The sequence below is a fragment of the Euprymna scolopes genome, chromosome 17 (assembly GCF_053919585.1).
Source record: "Euprymna scolopes isolate OS-2025 chromosome 17, ASM5391958v1, whole genome shotgun sequence".
In the NCBI taxonomy this organism is placed as follows: domain Eukaryota; kingdom Metazoa; phylum Mollusca; class Cephalopoda; order Sepiida; family Sepiolidae; genus Euprymna; species Euprymna scolopes.
The window spans coordinates 68,326,993-68,349,083 of record NC_136498.1 but is presented as its reverse complement, the minus strand read 5'-3'; the positions used below and the strand labels follow the sequence as shown (position 1 = coordinate 68,349,083).

The 22,091-nt window shown below is 32.7% G+C and overlaps 1 protein-coding gene across 2 annotated transcripts in view; it reads right to left on the bottom strand.

The window, feature by feature from the left end:
- Positions 1-22,091, bottom strand: part of LOC145296773 (uncharacterized) — a 221,461-nt gene that overhangs the window by 192,296 nt on the left and 7,074 nt on the right. For both annotated transcript variants that reach the window (XM_080142828.1, XM_080142829.1), the window contains exons 3-7: positions 21,833-21,971; positions 18,808-18,927; positions 10,022-10,248; positions 1,215-1,324; positions 257-493 (exon numbers count right to left, since the gene is read on the bottom strand). In XM_080142828.1, the coding sequence (XP_079998954.1) occupies positions 257-493; positions 1,215-1,324; positions 10,022-10,248; positions 18,808-18,927; positions 21,833-21,971 (833 nt within the window). The remainder of the gene's footprint in view (positions 1-256; positions 494-1,214; positions 1,325-10,021; positions 10,249-18,807; positions 18,928-21,832; positions 21,972-22,091) is intronic.

Sequence of the window (22,091 nt, the reverse complement as noted above, 5' to 3'; positions counted from 1 at the left end):
ATGTATATATACATGTATGTATATGAGTTCCTTCAGCTATAATCAAAACCAAAACTAAAACTTATTAAGAATTTTTGGTAAAATTATTTATTAGAAGAAATTTAAGGTCATAACAATTAAACGACAGTCACTTGAAAGAAAATAGATATAAGTGTGACACACAAAATAACACACACGCTATCATACTAATATATAGATGGACCAGATAGCTATTAAATGTATAATTAAAAAAACAAGAAGTGTATAAAGAACTTACCTTGCATGTATTGACTGGCTTGTATCATCATCGCAGCTCTTCACGCTGGACATGACAGAAGTATTTGTGAAAGGTGACAAAAAGAGTATTTTGTTTAAGCTTGGGCTGCTCATGTTTATGGCCATGGCCAATATTTGTCCGTTGTGTGCATAGGCTGCCACTGGTGGGCCCCTCGTATCAGACCTCATAAGATGATCATATTCAATAGACATCCAGTCAGATACAAATGGGTAGAAACTAAAATTAAACAAGAAGGATGTTGTAGTTTGCTTGAAGCACTGTGCATAATGTATAAGAAGTTGAATTTTGGAGGTGGTGATAATGCAGTTTGGTAGAACATACTGTTAGATATGAAACAAGGTAAGCAAATTACAATATTCAATAATTTTCAATTAAATATTTATTTACTAACATAACAGGATGGCATGAGTGGTGTAATATTCTTTAAATTTTATAGGGGTAAACCTCCTCTTCAGAAAGAAAACATAATAAAAATAAAACTCACCATTCAATCGGAGTGTGTTTTCAATGGATTGAATGGTTATTTTTATTTTATAATTATTTTCTTTCTGAAAAGGTTTACCTACAAAATTTAAAGAATCCATAACCATTCTGAGTCAACACATTAAGCGCTTCTACACTATTGTGACAAAATTTCCGAAATAGTAATACTGAATTTCACATGAAAACAATGGTATCTACATATTTTTAAGATAATTATATCCCAAAATTACAAAAACAATAAGGTAGAAAATCATTTATTAAAGAAAATAAAAAAATTGAATTTGATGAAATCTATTTATAACAAGTATTGTAATTTGCCATTAAATATCTTTAAAAGGGTTTATTTAAATTCAGTTTGTTGACATAAGAGTTGAAGCCACCTGCTCCACCCAAATTGAATAAAAAGAATACAAAAGAGGGTTTCTGAGAGAGAGGGAGAGCAAAGGATGCTGACCTTGAAGATGGTGAAAGAGCTGCTGTGAGAAAATTCAAATGGAGTGTGATAATGATGAGGTTCTTCTTTGTGTATACCATAAAAGAACAATTACAACAACAGCCAAGAACCTTGAAAAAAGCAAAAGAGATAAAAAAAAAAAGAAGATATATATAAGAACTGACGTTTTCCAAATTTATTATGAATACAATAAAAACCAAAAATTATTTATCATCTACCTAAAACAGTAGATGCATATATGTGTCTATGTGAACATATTTAACAAATAAACTCTTAAACTACTGGTCACATAACACCGAAATTAATAGGAAATAGTAATCATTAGGGCTAGGACAACAGCATATTCTTTTCATTATTTTGACTCTCGAGTGTGTATCCATGGATATCTTATATGCTTTTAGATAGAGCGATGTGATTCTCGATTGATTAACTGTGTCGGATATATACTTGAAAGTCAAAACAATGAAAAGAATATGCTGTTGTCATGGCCCTAGTAATCATACACTAAGGATAGTTTATAACGAGTAAAATCTTTGTTTCGATGGATGAATAACATGTACGGAAATATGTCGGCAAGTTGAAATGTAAAAATGTTCATTTCAACTTGCTGACATATTTCTGTAACTTTAGCACACGCGCAAATTCATTCATAGCTTAAAGTTGTTCAATTTTAAATCTTTCTTATTTATCTATCAACTGCTTAAATGGTAGGGAATATGGCTGGGGTGCTAAATGTTTTGGTTTCGATTCTAGCTGATGGCACCCAAGACATTTTTTTTTAATCTTTTGAAATCAGTCCAATATAATATTCAATAGAGAATTGGCTCAGTAATAATCGTCATCTATATATATAAAAGCGAAAATGTGTGTATGTATGTATGTGTGTTTGTGTGTCTGCTAAAAACTTTCGACAGACAGAACAAAAATTCACAAACTCGTATCATATTGAAGCTACATCCTTCGCTGGAAAAATTGGCCCAAAACGTTAATTTTTTCACCCCGAAATCGACAATTTTTGACCGGGTGGGGGTGAGGGGGTCAACAAAAACGGCCTTCTCGTGACGACAACCGGTTCTATGCATGCGTCAGATGACGTCATGACCTGATTTACTTTAAATAGTTGAAAAACTGACTAAATTTCATGTACGTCGTGTTAGGTCAGTTGATTAGCGTGTTGGTTCATTATCTAAACGTTTTGGGTTCGAATCGTAGTGTGAGATGTCTTCTTTTTTCTTTTTTTGATTTTTTAAATTTAAATATTGAACCAGTGTCATTTAAGCCATTTTTCACATAACGATCCTTTTTCTGTTTTTTTTTTACTTCGCTTATCCACCCCTGACCACACACCCAAAAACACCCGGGTACCTACCGATTTTTTAAATTTTAATATCGAAACAGGCTTATTTAAGCCATCTTTCATGTGTTCGTTTTTTCTGTTTTCATCGTTCGTTTGCCTTAATTTTTGTGGGGTTTTTTCGATGTTTTGATTACCCCCCCCCCCCCCGTTTAAGTTTTAATGTTGATTTCTTTTTTTACTTCGCTTATAACAAACAAACCTGGTCATTGACGTCGTCGTAACGCTCAACGACTTCCGTGCGCGCACCTGTCAATTTGGTTCTTACTTAAATAAATTCAAACATCTTTCAGTAATTCATTCTGGCTGGCCGATTTTATTTTCAAACTTCGCCTCAGGGCTTCGGGTTCGATCCTACCAACTTTACCCCCACCCCCCACCCCGTTTCTTTTTTATTTAACAGCACATACACCTATTATTTTCATGATATATATATATATATATATATAATAATATATATACATATATACCATTCGGTACGGACCCAACCATGGAAGATCAGATAATGAAGAATAAACATGGATTTATAAGACCAAAACATCCAACCTTGATCGGTCTTTGGGACCCGTGGTGCAGTTGATAGAAACGTTGAATCTCTACAGGTCCAGGTGAGAATTGTCTGAAGATAGCGGTTTCAATCCTACCCAAAGCCAGCTAGAGGTTTATTTGGCCAAAAACGTGGTGAGATGACAACAATTATGGATGGCAGTAATTGCTGAGAATGCAGTTAAGAGATTTGGAGTTCCTATCCCGTCGCGGTTATCACCTGACAAAGGCCAGAGGAATAGTTGGCCGAAACGTTGTGAAACAACAACTAAGATGAGGATAGTAGTCCGCAATAAATAAAATAAATACAAAAAGTATATTATACAGTCAATCTGAAGTCATTATTCAAATCACAAAAACCCAATAGGTTCTTATCCTGCATTCCCTCCTCTATGTTAAAATGTAACAGAGCATGTATGCACGTATGTATGTAAATGTATACATTTTACTTGTCACTGTAGGGAAAAACGCTATAAAAAGGAGAGAGAGCACGTTAGAAAAGACAATCACGTTAGCAACATGGCTGACGCATGGCAGGAGAATGAGGAAATAAATGTCATTGCTACAAAAAGAAAGGAGTCGAGTTATTACTTGTCCTATGTTACTTGTGAGGTAGATTGCATACAACGTGTGAGTCTCATGTGTAAATGTGTGTGAAATGTTACAAACAAAAATAAAGAAAAATCTGTATGATGTAATGAAAATATCCTACCTCCAAAAAATTTGTAAATTGATCAAGTAGTTTTATTTTGATAACAAAAATATCATTTTTAAATGATTTTAAGTGATCATTGGAAGGTTGTAGGCATTACAAGGCTAGTCTCTCAAGTTTGAATTATTATAGAATTATCTGCCCTTGTTTCTTCAAGATGATGACATGAAATAGTCCTTTTTTGCTTACTGATAAAATTTAATATTTTTAATTAAAAATAAAACTACTTGATTTAAATTACATGATTTCTGGAATATGACATTTTCATTCCACATAAATACACCATACAGATTTTTTTTTTTTTTTAAATATAGGGGAATTCTGAAGAAGCACCAAACTGTCAAACAGGAAGTAATTTTTTTTTACTTTAAAATATTTTGCAAATCCTTATATATTAAAACATTGAAAGTTTTGGAAACAATTTAACATCCAATAATTTCATAAAAATACATTTAAACAACCTTATAGTTTTATCGCATATTCGTTGTTTTTTTTTTTAATTTGAAGAATATTTAGCTGATAATTATTTTTTACAGTACGAAGACAGAGTATATTTATTTAAAAAAAAAAAGAATTGAATTGTTACAATTTTATATAAAGAATAGACATATTCGATTTATTTATTGAAAGAATATTTAGTTAATAATAATGTCAATTTTTTTACAGAATATAAATGGTTAAAAGCTTAGGTAAAATATTTTAACTTTACCCATTTTAAAATGAATTGTTTTTAAATCAAACAATGTCACTCGTTGACTTAAAAGTACAATTTAAGATGAATACATTTCAAATTCAAACTTTTATTATTTGCAGAATGTTTAGCTGATAATTATTTATACAGTACTAGCCTGGGTGTCTGGCATTGCCCGGATGTTTGGAGGTGTGTGTTGAACAAAAGAACAAAAAAAAAAAAAGTGGTAGTAGACAGGCAGGCTTGAACTCATGACGCGAAGGCAGAAAAGAAAGTGAAAGAAAATCTGACGTTTTACCACTACTCCATGACGTGACCAGAAGATGACTTGCAGAAATGGCGTTGCTTTTAAGCAAATTAGACACAAGGTCGTTTTTAATGTGGGGGAAAACCAGCTCCCCTATAAAGGGAGCACTCTGGCAGTATCCAAATAAATAATAATTGTTTTAGTATGAAGGGTTTCCCCTACATTGACCAAGGACCAATTACAGAACAGATACTACCAGGCCCGAATACCAGACATTTGTATTTAAATAGTTTTGCTTTATTTATATGAAAAAGCCAAACAAACACTGGAGACAACAGCACTAGGGAATTTTTTTAAACTCAATCAAAAAAAAGGAAAAAAGGATGTCCGTTTGCAAATGCAAGATATTACGATCTGAGAAGTATCCAAAAACTTCTTGCGAAATTTAACCGACGCGAGAAGCTCGATTTAAAAAGCCTTTCATGGACATAAATAAACGCTCCCCCCTTTTGCCCTTTATATAATAGGCTAGCCTGGGTGCCCGGCATTGCCCGGGTTTTTGTAGGCATTAAAAAAAAAAAAAAGAAGTGGTAGTAGGCAGGTAGGCTCGAACCTGTGACTCAAAGGCAGAAAAGAAAGTGAAAGAAAACTTGACGTGTTACCCCTACTTCATTTGCGAATCTGAGATATTACGATCTAGGAAGTATGTGAAAACTTCTCCCAGAATCTAACTGACGCGAGAACTCTTAGCTAAAAAGCCTTTTGTGGACATACACAAATGTGCGCGCCCATTTTGCCTTTTATTTATTAAACTAGCGGGGGGTGCCCGGCATTGCCCGGGTGTTTGGAGGTGTGTGTGTTAAAAAAAAAAAATGTTGGCCAGGTGTTTGGAGGTGTAAAAGTAAAAAAAAGTTTTAGTAGGAAGAGGTAGGATTGAATCCCGAAGCCTTGCCGCGAAAGTGGAAAGGAAATGGAAAAAAACCTGAGAGCTAGCCATCTTGGCTACGAGGGAAGATGAATTGATAAGCGTGTTAAGTTAACATTTATAAAGTGAAATATATAGATGCAAGGAAGTTAAGTGGCGTGATGTTTGACCTAGTTTTGCGCTGCAAACCAGTTACTGTTTCCCCCGCTCCATCATTCGCTTTTCGAAGACGCGGCGAGCTGGTAAAAGTCAAGCAAATTAAATACACACATGACCCCCGTTGTTAAGTCATAGATATTATCATTTAGACGTGATATAAAAAGTTTTAAGAATGAGCGACGGCCTTGAGAACCAGCTGGAAAAAAGCCTTTTGCAGACATACACAAAAAGCGAACATACATACATACATACATGCACACACACATTTTCGCTTTTATATATATACTAGCAGGGGTACCCAGCGTTGCCCGTGTGCTTGTAGATGTGTGTGGTGTTAAATAAAAAAGAAACCGGGGGGGGGGGGGGGGTAGGATCGAACCTGAAAGCCCTGAGGCGAAGTTTAAAAATAAAATCGGCCGGCCAGAATGAGTTAGTGAAAGATGTTTGAAAGTCGTCGAGCGTTACGATGACGACGATGTAAGCATTCAACGTTTTAATTAAGCGGGGAGGGGGGGGGTAATCAAAACATCGAAAAAAAACCCACAAAAAATCTAACGTAAGGCAAACAAACGATGAAAACAGAAAAAACGAGCATGTGAAAAATGGCTTAAATAAGCCTGTTTCGATATTAAAATTTTAAAAATCGGTGGATACCCGGGTGTTTTGGGTTGTCGCTAAGAATAAGCGAAGTAAAAAAAACAAAAAAAACCAGGAAAACGAACGTTACGTGAAAAATGACTTGAATAACACAGGGTTCAATATTTAAATTTAAAAAATCGAAAAAAAAAAAAAAAAACATCTCACACCACGATTTGAACCCAAAATGTCTAAATAATGAACAAACGCGCTAATCAACTGCGCTAAAGCGACGTAGACGAAATGTGTTCGGTTTTTCAACTATTTAAAGTAAATCAGGTCATCGTTACAAGAAACCCGTTTTTGTTCACCCCCCCGTCAAAAATTGTCGATTTCGGGGTGAAAAAGTTACGTTTTTGGCCAATTTTTCGATATTTTTCAAGCGAAGGATGGGGCTTTGATATGATACCGAGTTTGTGAATTTTTGTTGTGTCTGTCGAAAGTTTTTAGCAGACGCACAGACATACAAACATACATATATTTTCGCTTTTATATATATAGACTAGCGAGGGGTACCCAGCGTTGCCCGGGTGTTTTAGGCGTGTGTGAAAAAACCCCGAAATGTGAAAAAAAACAGGTGCCCGTGAACAAAAAAACGAAGCCTTGACGCGCAGTTGGAAAATAGTAAAGTGTGAAAAAAAAAAACAGGTGCGCGTTTTTGATTGACGTGACGGCGATAGGTATTCAGCAGTTAGCATTTTGTGCGGGACAGTTTTTAATGAGGTCAATAAATTAGTTTGTTTGTTTTTAAAAACCCACTCCCTGTTTATTAGGGGGAGTGTCTCGTCTCGAAATGAAAGCTACCGTCTGATATGACGAAGTCGACATTGACCAAACGTTACTTAGCTCTCTAGAGACCACTGGCTTTCGGCCAGTAATTAGAGTCGAGTTTCGCTTTTTGTTTATACCGAAAACTGAATGTAACGTGTGCCGATGCGGGAAATGTCGAATAATTAATGTTTGAAAGTCAATAAAATTAAATAGACAGGTGAGCTCTGTGGTTTAGTGTGAGATATTACAATTTATAGATATTATAAAAAGTTTTTTAAGAAGTTGTGAAGTGAGCGAGTGCTTCTCTGAAAGAAGCCTTTTGTGGACATCGAGGAAAAGCGTACATACATACATACATTTTCGCTTTTATATATATAGATATAGATGGCAGAATTTTATTTTATTTATTTTTTCTATAAAATAGAATTGAATAATTACAATTTTAAATAAACAAATAAACAAAAGAAATATCAGTTTTATTTATTTAAAGAATATTTAACTGACAATGACAATTATTTTTTTATGGACGAATAAAGCGTCATTTTTTTTTAATAGTACTGACTTTGGCAGACAATTATTGGATTTTTTAAAGAATATTATTAACATTAAACTACACAAATCGATGCAAAGAGTACTATAGAATTTTTACAGGGTCTCACTAGTTTAAAAATAATGTAATAACTACTGTTAACGATTTTTTTAATAAGCAATCCATATAATCTATCTATTATCATACTAAGGTTGAGTTAATCAATTTTGAAATCTATTTATGTGATGCTATTGACGTTCATCCCCCATCACTATCCTACCCCCAAGTGTTTAGAAGTAAAAGAAAAAAAGAGGAAAGAGATATAAAATAGGAAATAGGGTTTATCAGTAGACAAAGGTCCGGAATTTGTTTCTTAACACAGACAAAATAGAGCTAAGGTGAGGTTTTAATCAAGGTGTGGCAATGACTGTAATATAAGGACCAAACAATGGATGTAGATATATTTAGAGTTGGTTTGAGGGCACTTTGAGGAGTGGCTATGGGTTTGCAACAGTCAATGAGTTTTTATGTAATCGTTTTTTGGAGTTAAAGTTGAGTTGTCAGTTGGACACTTGATGACAGTTGGAGTTTGAACACAAACTTAGGGTAGATGGGAAAATGAATTGCTCAACTAACTGATGAATGTAACCTCGATAGAACGTACATGTGGACTTTTGCACTAGTTTTTGCAGTAGTTTCCCATGATGATGTCACACACGCACATACAGTGTGACAAGCATGTGTGTAAGCACTCAAGAATTGTGTGTCAATGTCTTAGTCGGGCCTACCTATGGCAAAAATGTGTTAATCCAAGAGCTATAAAAAGCCGACACCGGAGTCATTCAGAGAGTATATGCCAAGGTTGCTCTGGTAACATGTTGTGTTGTGTCATTTCGATAGAGTTGTTCGGGTTTGAATCGATAGAGATGTTTAGGATAATGTCAGATTGCATGGATGTAATTGTTTGTGACCATGCTGGAGCATGTGGACGGAACTGTTCAGTTTCCGTTTATCACATTCGTACTGCCGTGTGTGATAACAATTTTTTTTTTTGTTGCCTTTCTCTCCTTGTGAAGCAACAGATTGTAACTTGGAGCAGATGATGACACAACCAGAATGAGGGAAGATGAAAGAATAATCCCTGACACACAGTCTTGGAGTCAGCAAGTTATTGAGTAGGGAACATGTGGTGTCACATTTAAATTGTACTTTTAAGTAAACTGGATAACATAACTGATTTTGGAACAATTTATTTTAAAATGTGTAAAGTTGGAATGTTTTACCTTAGTGGCATCAGATTAATCATCAATCTATGGGTGCATACCTTTATCTAATATGTGTTTACTCAGATCGTACACATGCACACACTTTCAAATACTCACCAGTTACCTACTCTTGTTGTAATTCCCATTTGTTCAACAGGTGGCGTTCTCTACTTCCTGTTTATCTAGTTCCGTTTCTCTCTCTCATTTGCTGTCGATGTGACAACACGTTCCTTTTTTTGTAGAGTTGTTGACGTGAGGGAGACACTTTTAACACGTTTTGACAGCAGTGTAATCCTTTCAAGGTAAGGATGAACCCTCATATATACTCATATATGCACACATGATGAACATTCAACGAATCCAGACACATATATGCACACAAATATATACGCAACAAACATTCTAGTTCATACACACATGCATACAATAAACTCTTACATATAATGGACAGTTAATGTTGTGTATGAAATATACATACACGCGCATACACCAACAAACCTTGTATTCTTCAATATTTCTGTATAAATAAATGTCTCTTGTATATATGTAAATATGTAACTGTTTCAGTGTGCTTTGTTTTAAATCTTCTTCTTTTTCATTGTACTTGTAAGACATGCTCTTTATTGATGAGTGTTTGTTATGTTGTCATGAGCTGCAAACGATGACCTTCGACCTTCAAATAATAGAACATGCAGCCTATAACCGGTAACTAAACTGCTACAAATCAGTATTTCTGTTATAAATAGAAAGGTAAATCCAAGCTTGCATCAGACTGGGAATTAAGGATCAATATAGGATCAAGATTAAAATTCCCAGAGCATATAGCTAATAATGGAATCCCCAAACTGAGGAATACTTTAACATGGACTTTGTACGATTAAAATACATAGAAAGAAAAGCCTCACGAAAGGGAGGGGGGGGGACAATTGTTGGTTAACTTAGCTTTAGCATAATAGATAAGTTGAATCTTACCTGATTGCTGAAAAAAGTACATGGGATAAGTGAAAAATGATCACTTTCTTTGAAAAGGGCCCGAAACTTAATGGGTACATCAACTGGATACCAACATCCATCAAGGGTCAATTGCTTAGAGTGGTGTTCTGTTTGAGACATAGATAACAACCACACGTAGACATGACCAGTACTTGTAACCACCAAGATCTTTGTAGCATCATTTGAGACAAAAACGCTGTAAGAATCTGAAAATACAAACATATATAAACAAATGTTCATTTTTAAAACAAACACTGAAGAGAGCTCTAGTTACACTGTCATCACGATGCTTATACAAACGGGATTGTTAATCTAAGGGGGATAACTAGCATTGACTAAGCAAAAATAAGCATATGAAAATTTAGGACACTAAAATAATCAATCATAATTACTATCGAATTTAATTTTATTTCACAATGTCAACAAATAAAAATTAAGTAAGCAAAATAAAATTACAATTTTGCATCTAATTTTCGCCATCCATTAAATATGACAAAATAATAATTTAAAAAAAAAAATTGTCATGTTTAAGGATGGGTCCAATCTTTTAAGGAGACTTGGAGCAGTTTATCAATTTGGTGGGAGAGGATTACATTGGCTAGTAATTTTGAAATAAAATATGAATGAATTTGCATCTATTGCAATTTCAGGGACTAATTTGTTAGTTTATTTTACAAAATATTGCATTGTAATCTGGCTTATAAACATGTATCATACGTATTTCATTTTAAAATTTAAACAATGCTTATATCACGGAGAACACAACCTTAACTTTCATACCACACATGCCAAGCATAATCTTCCTACATTAGAAAATATCATTTAAGAATAACACAGATTCGCTACTACTGAATTCTTCCATTTACCACTATGGCAAGAAAAAAAATTCTGATGATGGTATATTATGCTGAAATATTAATTTTAAACAAATAAATGTTTATGTTCTTGAATTTTGAGATGAGGATTGGCTATTCGTATTATTTGGATTCTTCGGACTACTGTTCTCATCTGAAGTGTCATTTTCCCAATGTTGATGTAACCTCCAACCTTCTTCAGATGTATCTTGTCAAACTCGGTAATGTTTCTGTTGAATTTGGGAATTACCCATGGCGCAGTGGTTAGAGTACTTGGAAAAATCAATTGTAAAAGTGATATTCTCCTGAAGGTTCAATTCTTAGTGTGGGCAACTGAAAAATACGATTGCAAATTACTTAGGACCTCTATTCAGTCATAGCTGACAGAATAAGAGCATGCTACCCCCATGAAGTAAATAAAGGGTTCCATTCAAAATTCTGTCCAAATTCCCAAGTTCAACAGAAACATTTCTGAGTTCAACAATATACACCTGAAGAAGGTCGGAGGTTACATCAACCGAGACATTGTGAAAATGACACTCAAGAGAAGAACAGTCGTACTAAAAACCCAAATAATACAAATAAATGTTTATTTTACAAAATATTGCGTTGTAATTTGGCTTATAAATGTATATCATACGTGTTTCATTTTAGAATTAAATCTATGTAAAGTAAATTTATTATTTTAAAATAATTTTCAAAGTAAAATTATACTTTTATTTTAAAATATATTTTTTAAATAAAATTAAGAATGGGTTCTTATAATATAAAATAAAAAGAGAAATTTTCTCTAACAAAAAAAAAAAAAAAACTTTATTAGTAAACTTATAACAATAGAAAAAATTCATGACATAAAAAAATATGTCGATTCAGAAGTATAGGCGACTCTAAGTGCAATCATACTGGTATCAGATGAAAACCTAGCCTCAATATGAAACTGTTCCAGTTACCAAACCGGACTTCCTGTTTTAGTTGAAAATAAATAAGCAAATTGATATGAAAAAAAATATGTGAAACTTTTCAACACGTTTTTATTTTTTTTTTAAATATATTTTACAGATTTATTTTAAACTAAAACAGGAAATCCAGTTTGGTAACCGGAACCTTTTTCACATTGAGGCTAGGTCTTCACTTGACAGTGGTATGATCGCACATAGAGTTGCCTATACCTCTGAATCGTCAAAAAAATATATATTTAAAAAATCAAAAATTTATATATAAAATATATAAAAGAAGATATATGTGTATAAGAGCCTTTAGATATGTGCATGTGTGTTTACATGTATAAAAATATATGTGTCTATATATAAATATATAGAAATAAAAATAAAATAATGTGTGTATGCATGGATATGTATGTACATATAATATAAAAGGAGTGTATATATTAGATACAAGTGTGCGTATATGGGTGTAGTAAATAGAAATAGATGGCCTTAAACATAGAAAATTATCTTGCTTAGAGAAATAAAATTGGATTGAAGAATAATTTCTCTTTGACTGTAAAGTAAAAATCCGACTTAAAATCAAAAACAGAGAACACCATTGTACCCAGAAAATAAAATTCATACCGGGTGTTTATGTAATTTTTAAAGTGAGTTTATGGTTCTTTTTTTTTTTTTACGTTCTTAATTTCTCTGTAATTTCTTAAAATTAAAAATTAGTTAGTGAAAGATCATTTTGGTTTTTCAAACTCCACTTTTCCCAGAACCTACTATCCAAAACCGGAAGTTTCACAGTTACAAAACTGCTGGAAAGTAAAGCTGAGTTATTTTATCAACTGAGAAAAATGAAAAGATTAACACATGTATATAAAAAAAAAAGAAATAAATAAAAAAGTAAAAGAAAACTCTTTTACCTTTTAGAACAGTTAAGAAACTTTTACCTTTTTTTTTTCAGCTGAGAAATCTGGCCAAAATCACAGTATCTGTTCTGATGCTACACTTCACCTTTTCTGTCCTCGGTCAGTGGAGGAGAAATCTTTCATGGCCGAGTATTTTTTTTTGTTCCTATCCCGAGTGCCCCTTTTTGAGGAGCTGGATTTTCCTCACATTAAAAACCGACCTTGTGTCTAATTCTGCCCTCATGGGCAAGCAAGTAAATAGGAACTTTCAGTGAGTTCATTGGGGACATTAAATTAAGGGAAATGATAACAAAATACCAATATCTTATGTACGACATGAAAAGAAACTGGAATTTTAAGAAGATCTTCATCATTCCAGTAATTATAGCAGTAACCAGACTCATGAAAAAGAATTTTAATAACTATCTGGCAAATATACCTGGTCAACCAAGTTGTGACCCTTGTAATAGTAGGCCTAATCACTGAAAAATGATGTCACGCCTGAGGTCCTGGCATGCAACATCTATTGAACAGATAATGAATAAGAGCTTTTTACAAAAACATTAGAAAACTAAAAAAACTGACACTGAAAAAGAGAAAAATAACATAATTTATATGGAAACTGAACTTATTCAATATTAATTAAAAAGAAAAATGAAAAATAATTCAAAAGAGAAAAGGTTGTGTGTTGTTTCAGCAAAACAACATTTTGTGAATAAACATTTTGTTGTTTCACAGATTTAAAGAATAAAATTTGTTTACTTAAAAAATCTGCATTTAAAAAATAAAATAAAGGAACACGATTTGATTTATATAATATAAATTGAAAAACAAAAACCAGAATTATGTATTTAAAATCATGTATGTTTGAAGCAAGAGATAATCAAATGCTGTAAAAACTGAATTATGAATTTAGGGAATAAACAATATTATTATATTACACCCAATACATAGTAGTGATTAAAAAAAAAAACAAGCAAATTAAAATCAAATGATAAATATTTTTTTAAATGGAAACGATTTAAATTCAAAAACTAATTTAAATACAAAGTTACTAATACAGAAATATATCTTTTTAAATCAAACATAGAAAAATCTGTTGGATAATTTAGTTAAAAATGAGTTTCTAAATAATATTATTATTTACACACAGTCCATATTTTGCATGAATACCAAAAACTGATTAATTAATGAATATCAGATTCTTATTTAGAATTCAACTTAATAATAAAAAGTACAAAAAATACAAATAAATCTTTATGATGTACATATCCATCACGGAATAAAGATGTCATATTCCAAAAATCACGTAAATTGATCAAGTTTTTTTTATCTTTGATAAGAAAATTAAATTTTATGATGAGTGAGCCAGGAGCCGTGATGTTTTTAGAATATGTTAAAATTAAAGGGTGAACAACTCAATTTGACTACCAAGATTTTGTTTGTATTTAAAAGATTAAATACTTTTTGTTTTGTTAAAAATCGTAAATTTTGATTTTCTTAGTTTAAAAAAATGCTTGATCAATTTACATAATTTTTGGAATATAAAATCTTTGTTTCGTGATGAGTACATGCATTATAAACATTTTTCTGCATATTTTTTTTTTTTAATTAAGTCGAATTATATATAAAAACCGGATTTTTTAAGTGTTATAAAACTTGTTGATGCAAAGAATCAAAAGTATTTTGGAATAAATATATAAACAGTTTTAGTTTATATGTTTTACGTTTTTTTGAATGGAAATATCTTTGACTTATACTTTTGAATGAAAATAAATATTACCTTTTAAAACTATCATTATATAAAAAAAAACCTTTCTCACGGAAGTAATAAACTTGAAACATTCTTTTTATATTAAAAATTTTAATGGAATTTAATAAATTTCAAACAAAGAAATGAATAAGTTAAAATACTTTTGGTCGAGACTAAATGTTTGCTATGTTTATTGATTCTTGATGTCAAAAACTAAAGATATATGAATAATACTATGACAAGTTTAATTTATTACTAGCAGAGTGCCCAGCATTGTCCAGTCGTAAAATATGCTTAAATATGATATTTTAATTTATACAAATTTCATATTTACTATCATTATAGAGTTAATTTTATATTGATTATCATATTGTACCCAATACATAATAGTGATTTTAAAAAAAACATATGACGAGTGCCATCAGCAAGGATCGAAACCAAAACATTTAGCACTCCAGCCTTTGTCATCACTGTTTGATCTATCTTTAGATGGATAAAAAATAATTAAAAATGAACCAACTTTAATGGATAAAGGTATATTTGCGCATGCGTACAAGAGCACTTTAAGTCTACTTACCCCTGCCAAGTTTGAATTTTGACACCTTAACAACTATTTTTACCGGCTTATATGCGTATATATATATATATATATATATATATATATATATATATAAAGTAATGATTCACAAAAAATGCAATCATTTGACTCGCCTACCACCACTCTCCTACTTTGCATCTCAAAAAATAGAGACAAACTCACAGACATAGTGAGTTTTATATATATATATATATACAGATTAAAAGATCGGACTGGAAAAATCTTCTGTCAAAATTATTTGTTTAACAGATTTTAAAAAAAAAATGTTCAACTTTCTAACCAAAAATTAACTTTTTCTTTTTAGATTGTTATAAGAAAATATGCAGTTGAAACATAAATAATTTAGCACTGCTGTAGTATTAAGAAAAAGGATTGTAAAGAAAATTTAATTTAAAAATTATTTGAAAACGGGTGCATTTGTAACTTAAAATTAAAGTCACATGTGAATCACTAATTAAATACACTTTCAACGAATATAATATTTCACAGTATTTTCCCAGCAAAAAATGTTCCCTTTTAATTGCATGTGGCAAAATGTAAAATAATGTTTTATCTTTTGAAAAATAAAACACAGTCACTCTTAGACCAGTTTTATGAATGATGCAACAATTTTTGGAGAACTGAAATAGAAAATAATCGTCTATGATATAAATCTCACCTGTCTGTTTAAATGTATGTATGTATGTTTGTATGCCTGCCTAAAACTGTCGACAGAGTCAACGGATTTTCACAAGATTGGTATCATCTTGAAGCTCAACCCTTCGGACGACAAATATAAAAAAATTGGCTAAAAACATTAATTCCTTCACCCTCAACTGGGCACTTTTCTACAGAGAGGGATCGCTTTTTTCGCCAATATTTTCAAAAGTCATCCCCTGTTTTCGATTGACTAGCCTTAATTTAAACATTCGTCACTTCTGGTTTGGCGACGGGTGCAACAGCAAAGACGTCATGTTTTTTTTTACGTTCTTTTCCTCCTTTGTGGAATGGGTTCAAGCCTGCCTACTACCACTTTTTTTTTGCTCAACACACACCTCCAAACACCTGGACAACGCCAGGCACCCAGGTTAGTCCTTCATAATAGTTAATACTGTAAGTCCATCACCGTAGGACTACACCTGTGACGTTAACAGGTCAGATGACTTTTAGTGGAGAGGTCTACTTATGAAAGCCATGACGTAATGCGAGAGAGATACAAGCAATTGCATTTAAAAGGGCGGTTAGCATTTTAAAATGATCTCTCGGTTGGAATTTCTGAGATAGCAAGTGAATGCCTAGCATATCCCCAAGTAGAACAAAACGATAAGAAAATTTAAAAAAGAAAATAAGTTCAGATTATTTTTAATCTCATCTGAAAGATCTCAATGCTGTCCATGATTAGAAATAATCCGTTACTAAAAACCTGTTAAAAATCTGGTCCATTTAAGCCGAGCATCCATTCTAAAATGTAGTGTCAACAACTTCATTCTTTTGGATGAACACATAAGATGAACAAGCAGTGAAAAGAGGTTTCACACAGAAATAACAATAAAAACAAAATCAATGTGCAGGAACTCTTCCAAATTCTTTTTTTTTTTATTACACTTTCACCCCAAACAATGCACATTGCCACTTTGGTGTAGGGGGAGCTACTATCAGGGACATAAGCTACTGGTGTACTATGTAGGGAGTTGGGCAGCAAGATGTTGGTTCACATTACACTTGGACTTCTGCATGTCAGTACAGTTGAGGAAGCAGGGACCCGGAAGGGAATTCCAAAGTCTAGCAGTTCTGGGGAAGAAACTACTGGAGTAGAAAGCTCTCTTACATCAAGGATCCCTACTGTATAGGGGTGGGATTTAGCTGCTTGTCGGGTTTGTCGGGGGTATTTACGTCAAGGGGGCACAAGTGCTTGCAGTTCATCAGAGCATTCACCATTAAAATACTCGTAGAACAGGCAGAGGGATGCAACATTTTGTCGGTGGGACAGAGGCTGAAGCTTAGATGACAGTTCAGGACCTATCAGGTTGGTGACTCTCTTTTGAACCTTGTCTAGGAGTGAGAGAGAGACTAGTAGCAGATGCACCAGCCCAAATATGACAACAATACTCCATACATGGGCGAATAGTGGCCTTATAAAGGTACAGGATACTTTCGGGCGTTAGTAGCTTTCTAGCATGGTAGAGAGAGCCTACCTTCTTCGCAGCAGTTCTGACAATGCTCTCAATGTAATTGTTCCAACTCATGTTTCCTGCGAACGTTAGGCCGAAGAGTTTAAAAGAAGTACTTTCAGATAATGAATGGCCATTGCTATTGGTAGTAGAGAAGGTTTCTTGTAATTATTGAAGGAAACAAGTTTAGTCTTGGCAGCATTGAATGTGACCATCCATTTTTGTCCCCATTCCACTACAGATTGGAGGTCATCCTCTAGTGTTTCTGCCATTTCCTTAGATATGTGTTCATTTGTTTTCCTGTCATTCCTGTTATAGAGCGTGGTGTCATCAGCATATATACCCATCTCAGAGAGAATTTTGTCAGGGTGGTCATTTATGAATATTAGGAATAATAATGGTTCAAGGATAGACCCCTGAGGCACTCCCGCGTTTATATCATATTGTTTAGATGTACGACCGTCGAGAACAACCTGGATTTTTCTCTTATCTAAGGAGGATTTTATTATGTTAAGTATTCTACCAGTGATACCATATGATCTGATTTTCCTGAGAAGACCCTCATGTCACACCCTGTCAAAAGCCTTAGATATATCTAGAGCTACCGCTCTATCCTCTCCTGCTTTGTCCAGTGAATGGTATATACGTTCAGAGATTACAGTCAGGATATCTGCTGTGGAACGGGCTCGCCTAAATCAAAATTGCCAGTGTTGATAATAAGAAAATAAATTTATTTTGAAAACTGACTCAATATTATTCACAAAGATCCGTTTAAACACTTATTCTTATACTAGCTGTACCTGCCTGGGTTGCAGTTAAGTCGTTTTTTGTTTGCAAATTTTTAAACTAATGCAGAAAAAGAAATAAAATTTTAGCTGTAAGGTAGACAACTCCTATTACATTCTTCAATTATATACGAGTTATCCTCCTTAATGGTTTTTATTGTTTTTTTTGTGAAAAAAAAAAATTATTGAGATCATAATAGAAATACTAGGATGGGCAGTCTTTGAAAAAAAAAAAAAAAAAGAAAGGAGTATTGACTTCAAGAAGAGTACTGTATCACATCAAAGCTTGAATTTATAACATATACAAACTACAAGTTGTACTTTATTGCTTGGAGTGCATAAATTTAACAGCTTCATTGCTGTTGAAAATAGAAACATTTCAAAATCATATAATGAGATTCATAACCGACAGCAGACACATGAATCACATCTCGTTTAAAGAACTTCATCAGATCACAATTCTAACACCAGTCACTTCAGTAATCAAGAGTAAGACTATTTGGGGATATCACATGGTCTGAAATTGAATTATCTAAGATAAAAGGAATATGAAAGCAAGGAACACTGTGTGAACACTGGCATGACAATGTTTACATGTGGTCACAGCTAAGTTTAAACCAACTTAATTATGTAAAAAAAAAAAAAAAAAAATGGAATCAATGAAGAGAATTTTCTCATGTCAGTATGCAATCTGATTTAACCAGAGATAATAAAATTAAATATAAAGTTTTGCTAGTGTAGTATGAACAAAACACAAATGAAATAATAAATCAAATACCCACCTTGATTTGTTTCCCAATCATCAATATACTGACAAAGTCCTTGGATTAGCCACAGAGTATCTGCATGTTTTTTCCAAAGGAAAATACCACCGTCTTGCATGAGGCCAACCAGGTAAACACCTAAAAATAAAAAAAAATTACAATTTGAAAAAAAAAAAAAAAAAAAAAATGAAAATTTTTTTCAAGCTAAACTTTGGTAACAGAATTAATGCCAGCAGATTGACTCATCAAGTGGTTTCCTGTTGATGTTAGCAATAATTATAAACAATGGTGCAATTTAAACAGTCTAATGGATACCAACACAGACTATGAATTCAGATAAGTTGAGTTTAATTTTTTTTTTTGATGAACTGAGGTCGAGTTTACATAGCTATGTCCATAGTGTCATGTTACATGCAAGTGAAAGATGGAATATCACTAATTCGGTTTTTCTAGGGAAACAAAGAAACAATATGGTTGTGAGTCAGTGGATCTGTGGTATGCATCTTGACAGCAGAAATAGTCCTGACCCCCTGCGATTGGCGCTGAAGGTACGCATATACTTCTTACTCCTCCTTATGGTATCGCTAACTTTGGCTGTTCCTGGGTTCTAGTTGATCACTTAGTACCTGCTCACAAAAAACTTGACACTCTGATGAAGGCTAAAGATGCCAAAGGGTCATGTCCATCAAATTACCATTCTCCTTAGGTTGTCTGTTTCTGAATTTTTGAGATAAGGATTGATTATTCGAAGGGATCTGTGGTATAGTGAATAAAGTACTTAATAAAACTCAGTTGAAGGTTTAGTCCTCAGTGCGGACGAAACTCAAAATACAATTGCGAATTACTTAGGACTTCTATTCAGTCATGGCTGATGGAACAAGAGCATGCTACCCCTGCGGATTAAATAAAAGAGCTTCGTTCGAAATTTAGTGTAGATTCCCAAGTTTAATAAAAAGATACACCTGAAGAAGACCACAGGTTACATCGACCAAAAGATTGCCAAAATAACACTCCAGACAAGAACAGTAATCCGAAGAATCCAAATAATACGAATTATCTTCCCCTGTTTTACAGGTATTTCCACTCTTATCAATGGGAGATCAACAAAATATGATGAAAATGATTTTTATTTTCAATTAAAATTTTACTTGATAATTTTTCCTAACTTTTGATGAAGATACATATTTTTGGGCAACATATAAGAATATCAAAGAGTTTTCCTGTTAATTTATTTAGAACTGTGATTTTCACATATGCCTCTAGTGATTTTCACCTGTTTCCCGTAAATAATAAATTACGATTAAGTTATTAGATTATCCAAAATGTTTTAAACATGGGAAAAATAAATTATTGACATTCAATACTCAGTGCCCACATACTCTTTCCACAAGAAGTGTTCTTATGAACATGACCTGGGCATTACTGTCAACAGTGACTATGCTGGACAATGCACATCTCTAAAACTGTCAAGAAGGTCGAAGGTGTCTCGGTATCATTTAGGAAGATCATTGTTAGCCACTCTCCAGTTATGTATTTAAAATTGTCAATAACTGTGGTGCAACCACACTTAAAATTCGCATCATCAATATGGAACCTATCTTGATCAGAAATTTACCATTTGGAAACCAAACAAATATCCCCATAAGAAATCTGCCTACTCTGAACACCTTCTTTCCCTGCACTTGGATTCCGACGTCTAGCAACTGACTGGATAAACACCTACAAAATTATGGTTCCTGTCCAAAATTCTCTGTATATTAAAAACCAAAAATTAAAAGAAACTGTATATCTACTTATGACAAAAAGAAAATATCATATTCCAAAAAAAAAAAAAAAATCATATAAATTGATCAAGTAGTTTTCTTTTTATAAAGAAAATCATTTTTAGGTAATTAATGGGAATTTGTAGGTATTATGACATAAATGTCGCAAATATTTGAATTATCTCCCTTCACTGCTTTTTTTTTTTTTAAGTTTGTTTTCCAAATGGCAGAAAAGACAGCAGCTCTTTTGTTACTCATAATTTTTTTTTTCTTTATATAAATAAAATCTTTGGATTAATTTACATGATTTTTGGAATATAATATTCTCATTTTGTCACTAGTATATACATCATACAGATTTTTTTTATTTGTATTTAATATAGGGGGAATACTGGAACAGAATCGGAAAGTTACATTCCATTTAAAGCTATTTCTATATTTAAATGAAGATAACTTTCTGTACCTTAAAATCATGTCGACTATTCAAGAAACATTAAAGTAGGATTTATCTGCCCTTGCTACAGGCATAGCATTATGGGATGGAGATTTCTAAAATGACACTCCTGGTGACAGTTTAGCACATATCAAATACAGTATCAATGCAGTTTTATCATTCATTGTATTTTATTTTAAATAAATCATTTGAAATTCTTATCTCCTAAGAACGTTTTCTTTTTCATTATATTTCTACATTATTAACATCATAAAAAATATATTACAATAATTTTCACAAATTATGTTGACTATTTGGTTTATTCAGACTACTGCTCTCAGTTTAGACGTTATTCTCACTAAGTTTCAGCTGATGTAATATATAAATATATATATATATATATATACACGCACACACACACACACTTTCTCTTTGTCTGTCTGTCTGTCTGTTCATTCCACTTTTTTTTTGGGGGGGGGGACTGTGGAATGAAATTTTGTGTGGACATTTGTTATAATAAGATGCAACAAACAAAGTATCATATCTTTTTGATTTTTGAACAAGGTTTTATGCTTCCAGTTTTTTATATCTTCAAATATTTATCGATGGAGTTAGTGTTGTAGCCTCAACTTAAGACAAACAAACGATGGCATGATTAAAAAAAAAATTTTTTAACAAAAGTATGTTACAAAAGTACATGACATCATTCTGGGGCCATAACTGCCACGATGTTTTGACGTAGCTACATTTATCGTCTCTGGGTAAGTCCATTATTCCTGAATTGGGTAGATCGGCTTACCCCATAACATTCAGAATATCCAATAATTTATAAGCTTACCATACTTACCATTAATTGATGTATTTACATCGAGGCTTTCTGCTACAAGTGGCGAAACATTAGGGATATTTTTCTGAGTCCGTCCCTGCGGAAGATACAAGAGGCTGATACGCTGTGGGTCCAACAAAATTAGACTTTCTGCCTCCTCCTAAAAAAGGAGAAAATAAAATGGATCAAATGTTTAGAAAAACCTAATCAGTCTTTTTATTTGTTGATTATAATGAATGTTCCACATTATTTTTAGATTTTTCATCATAATTATTATCAG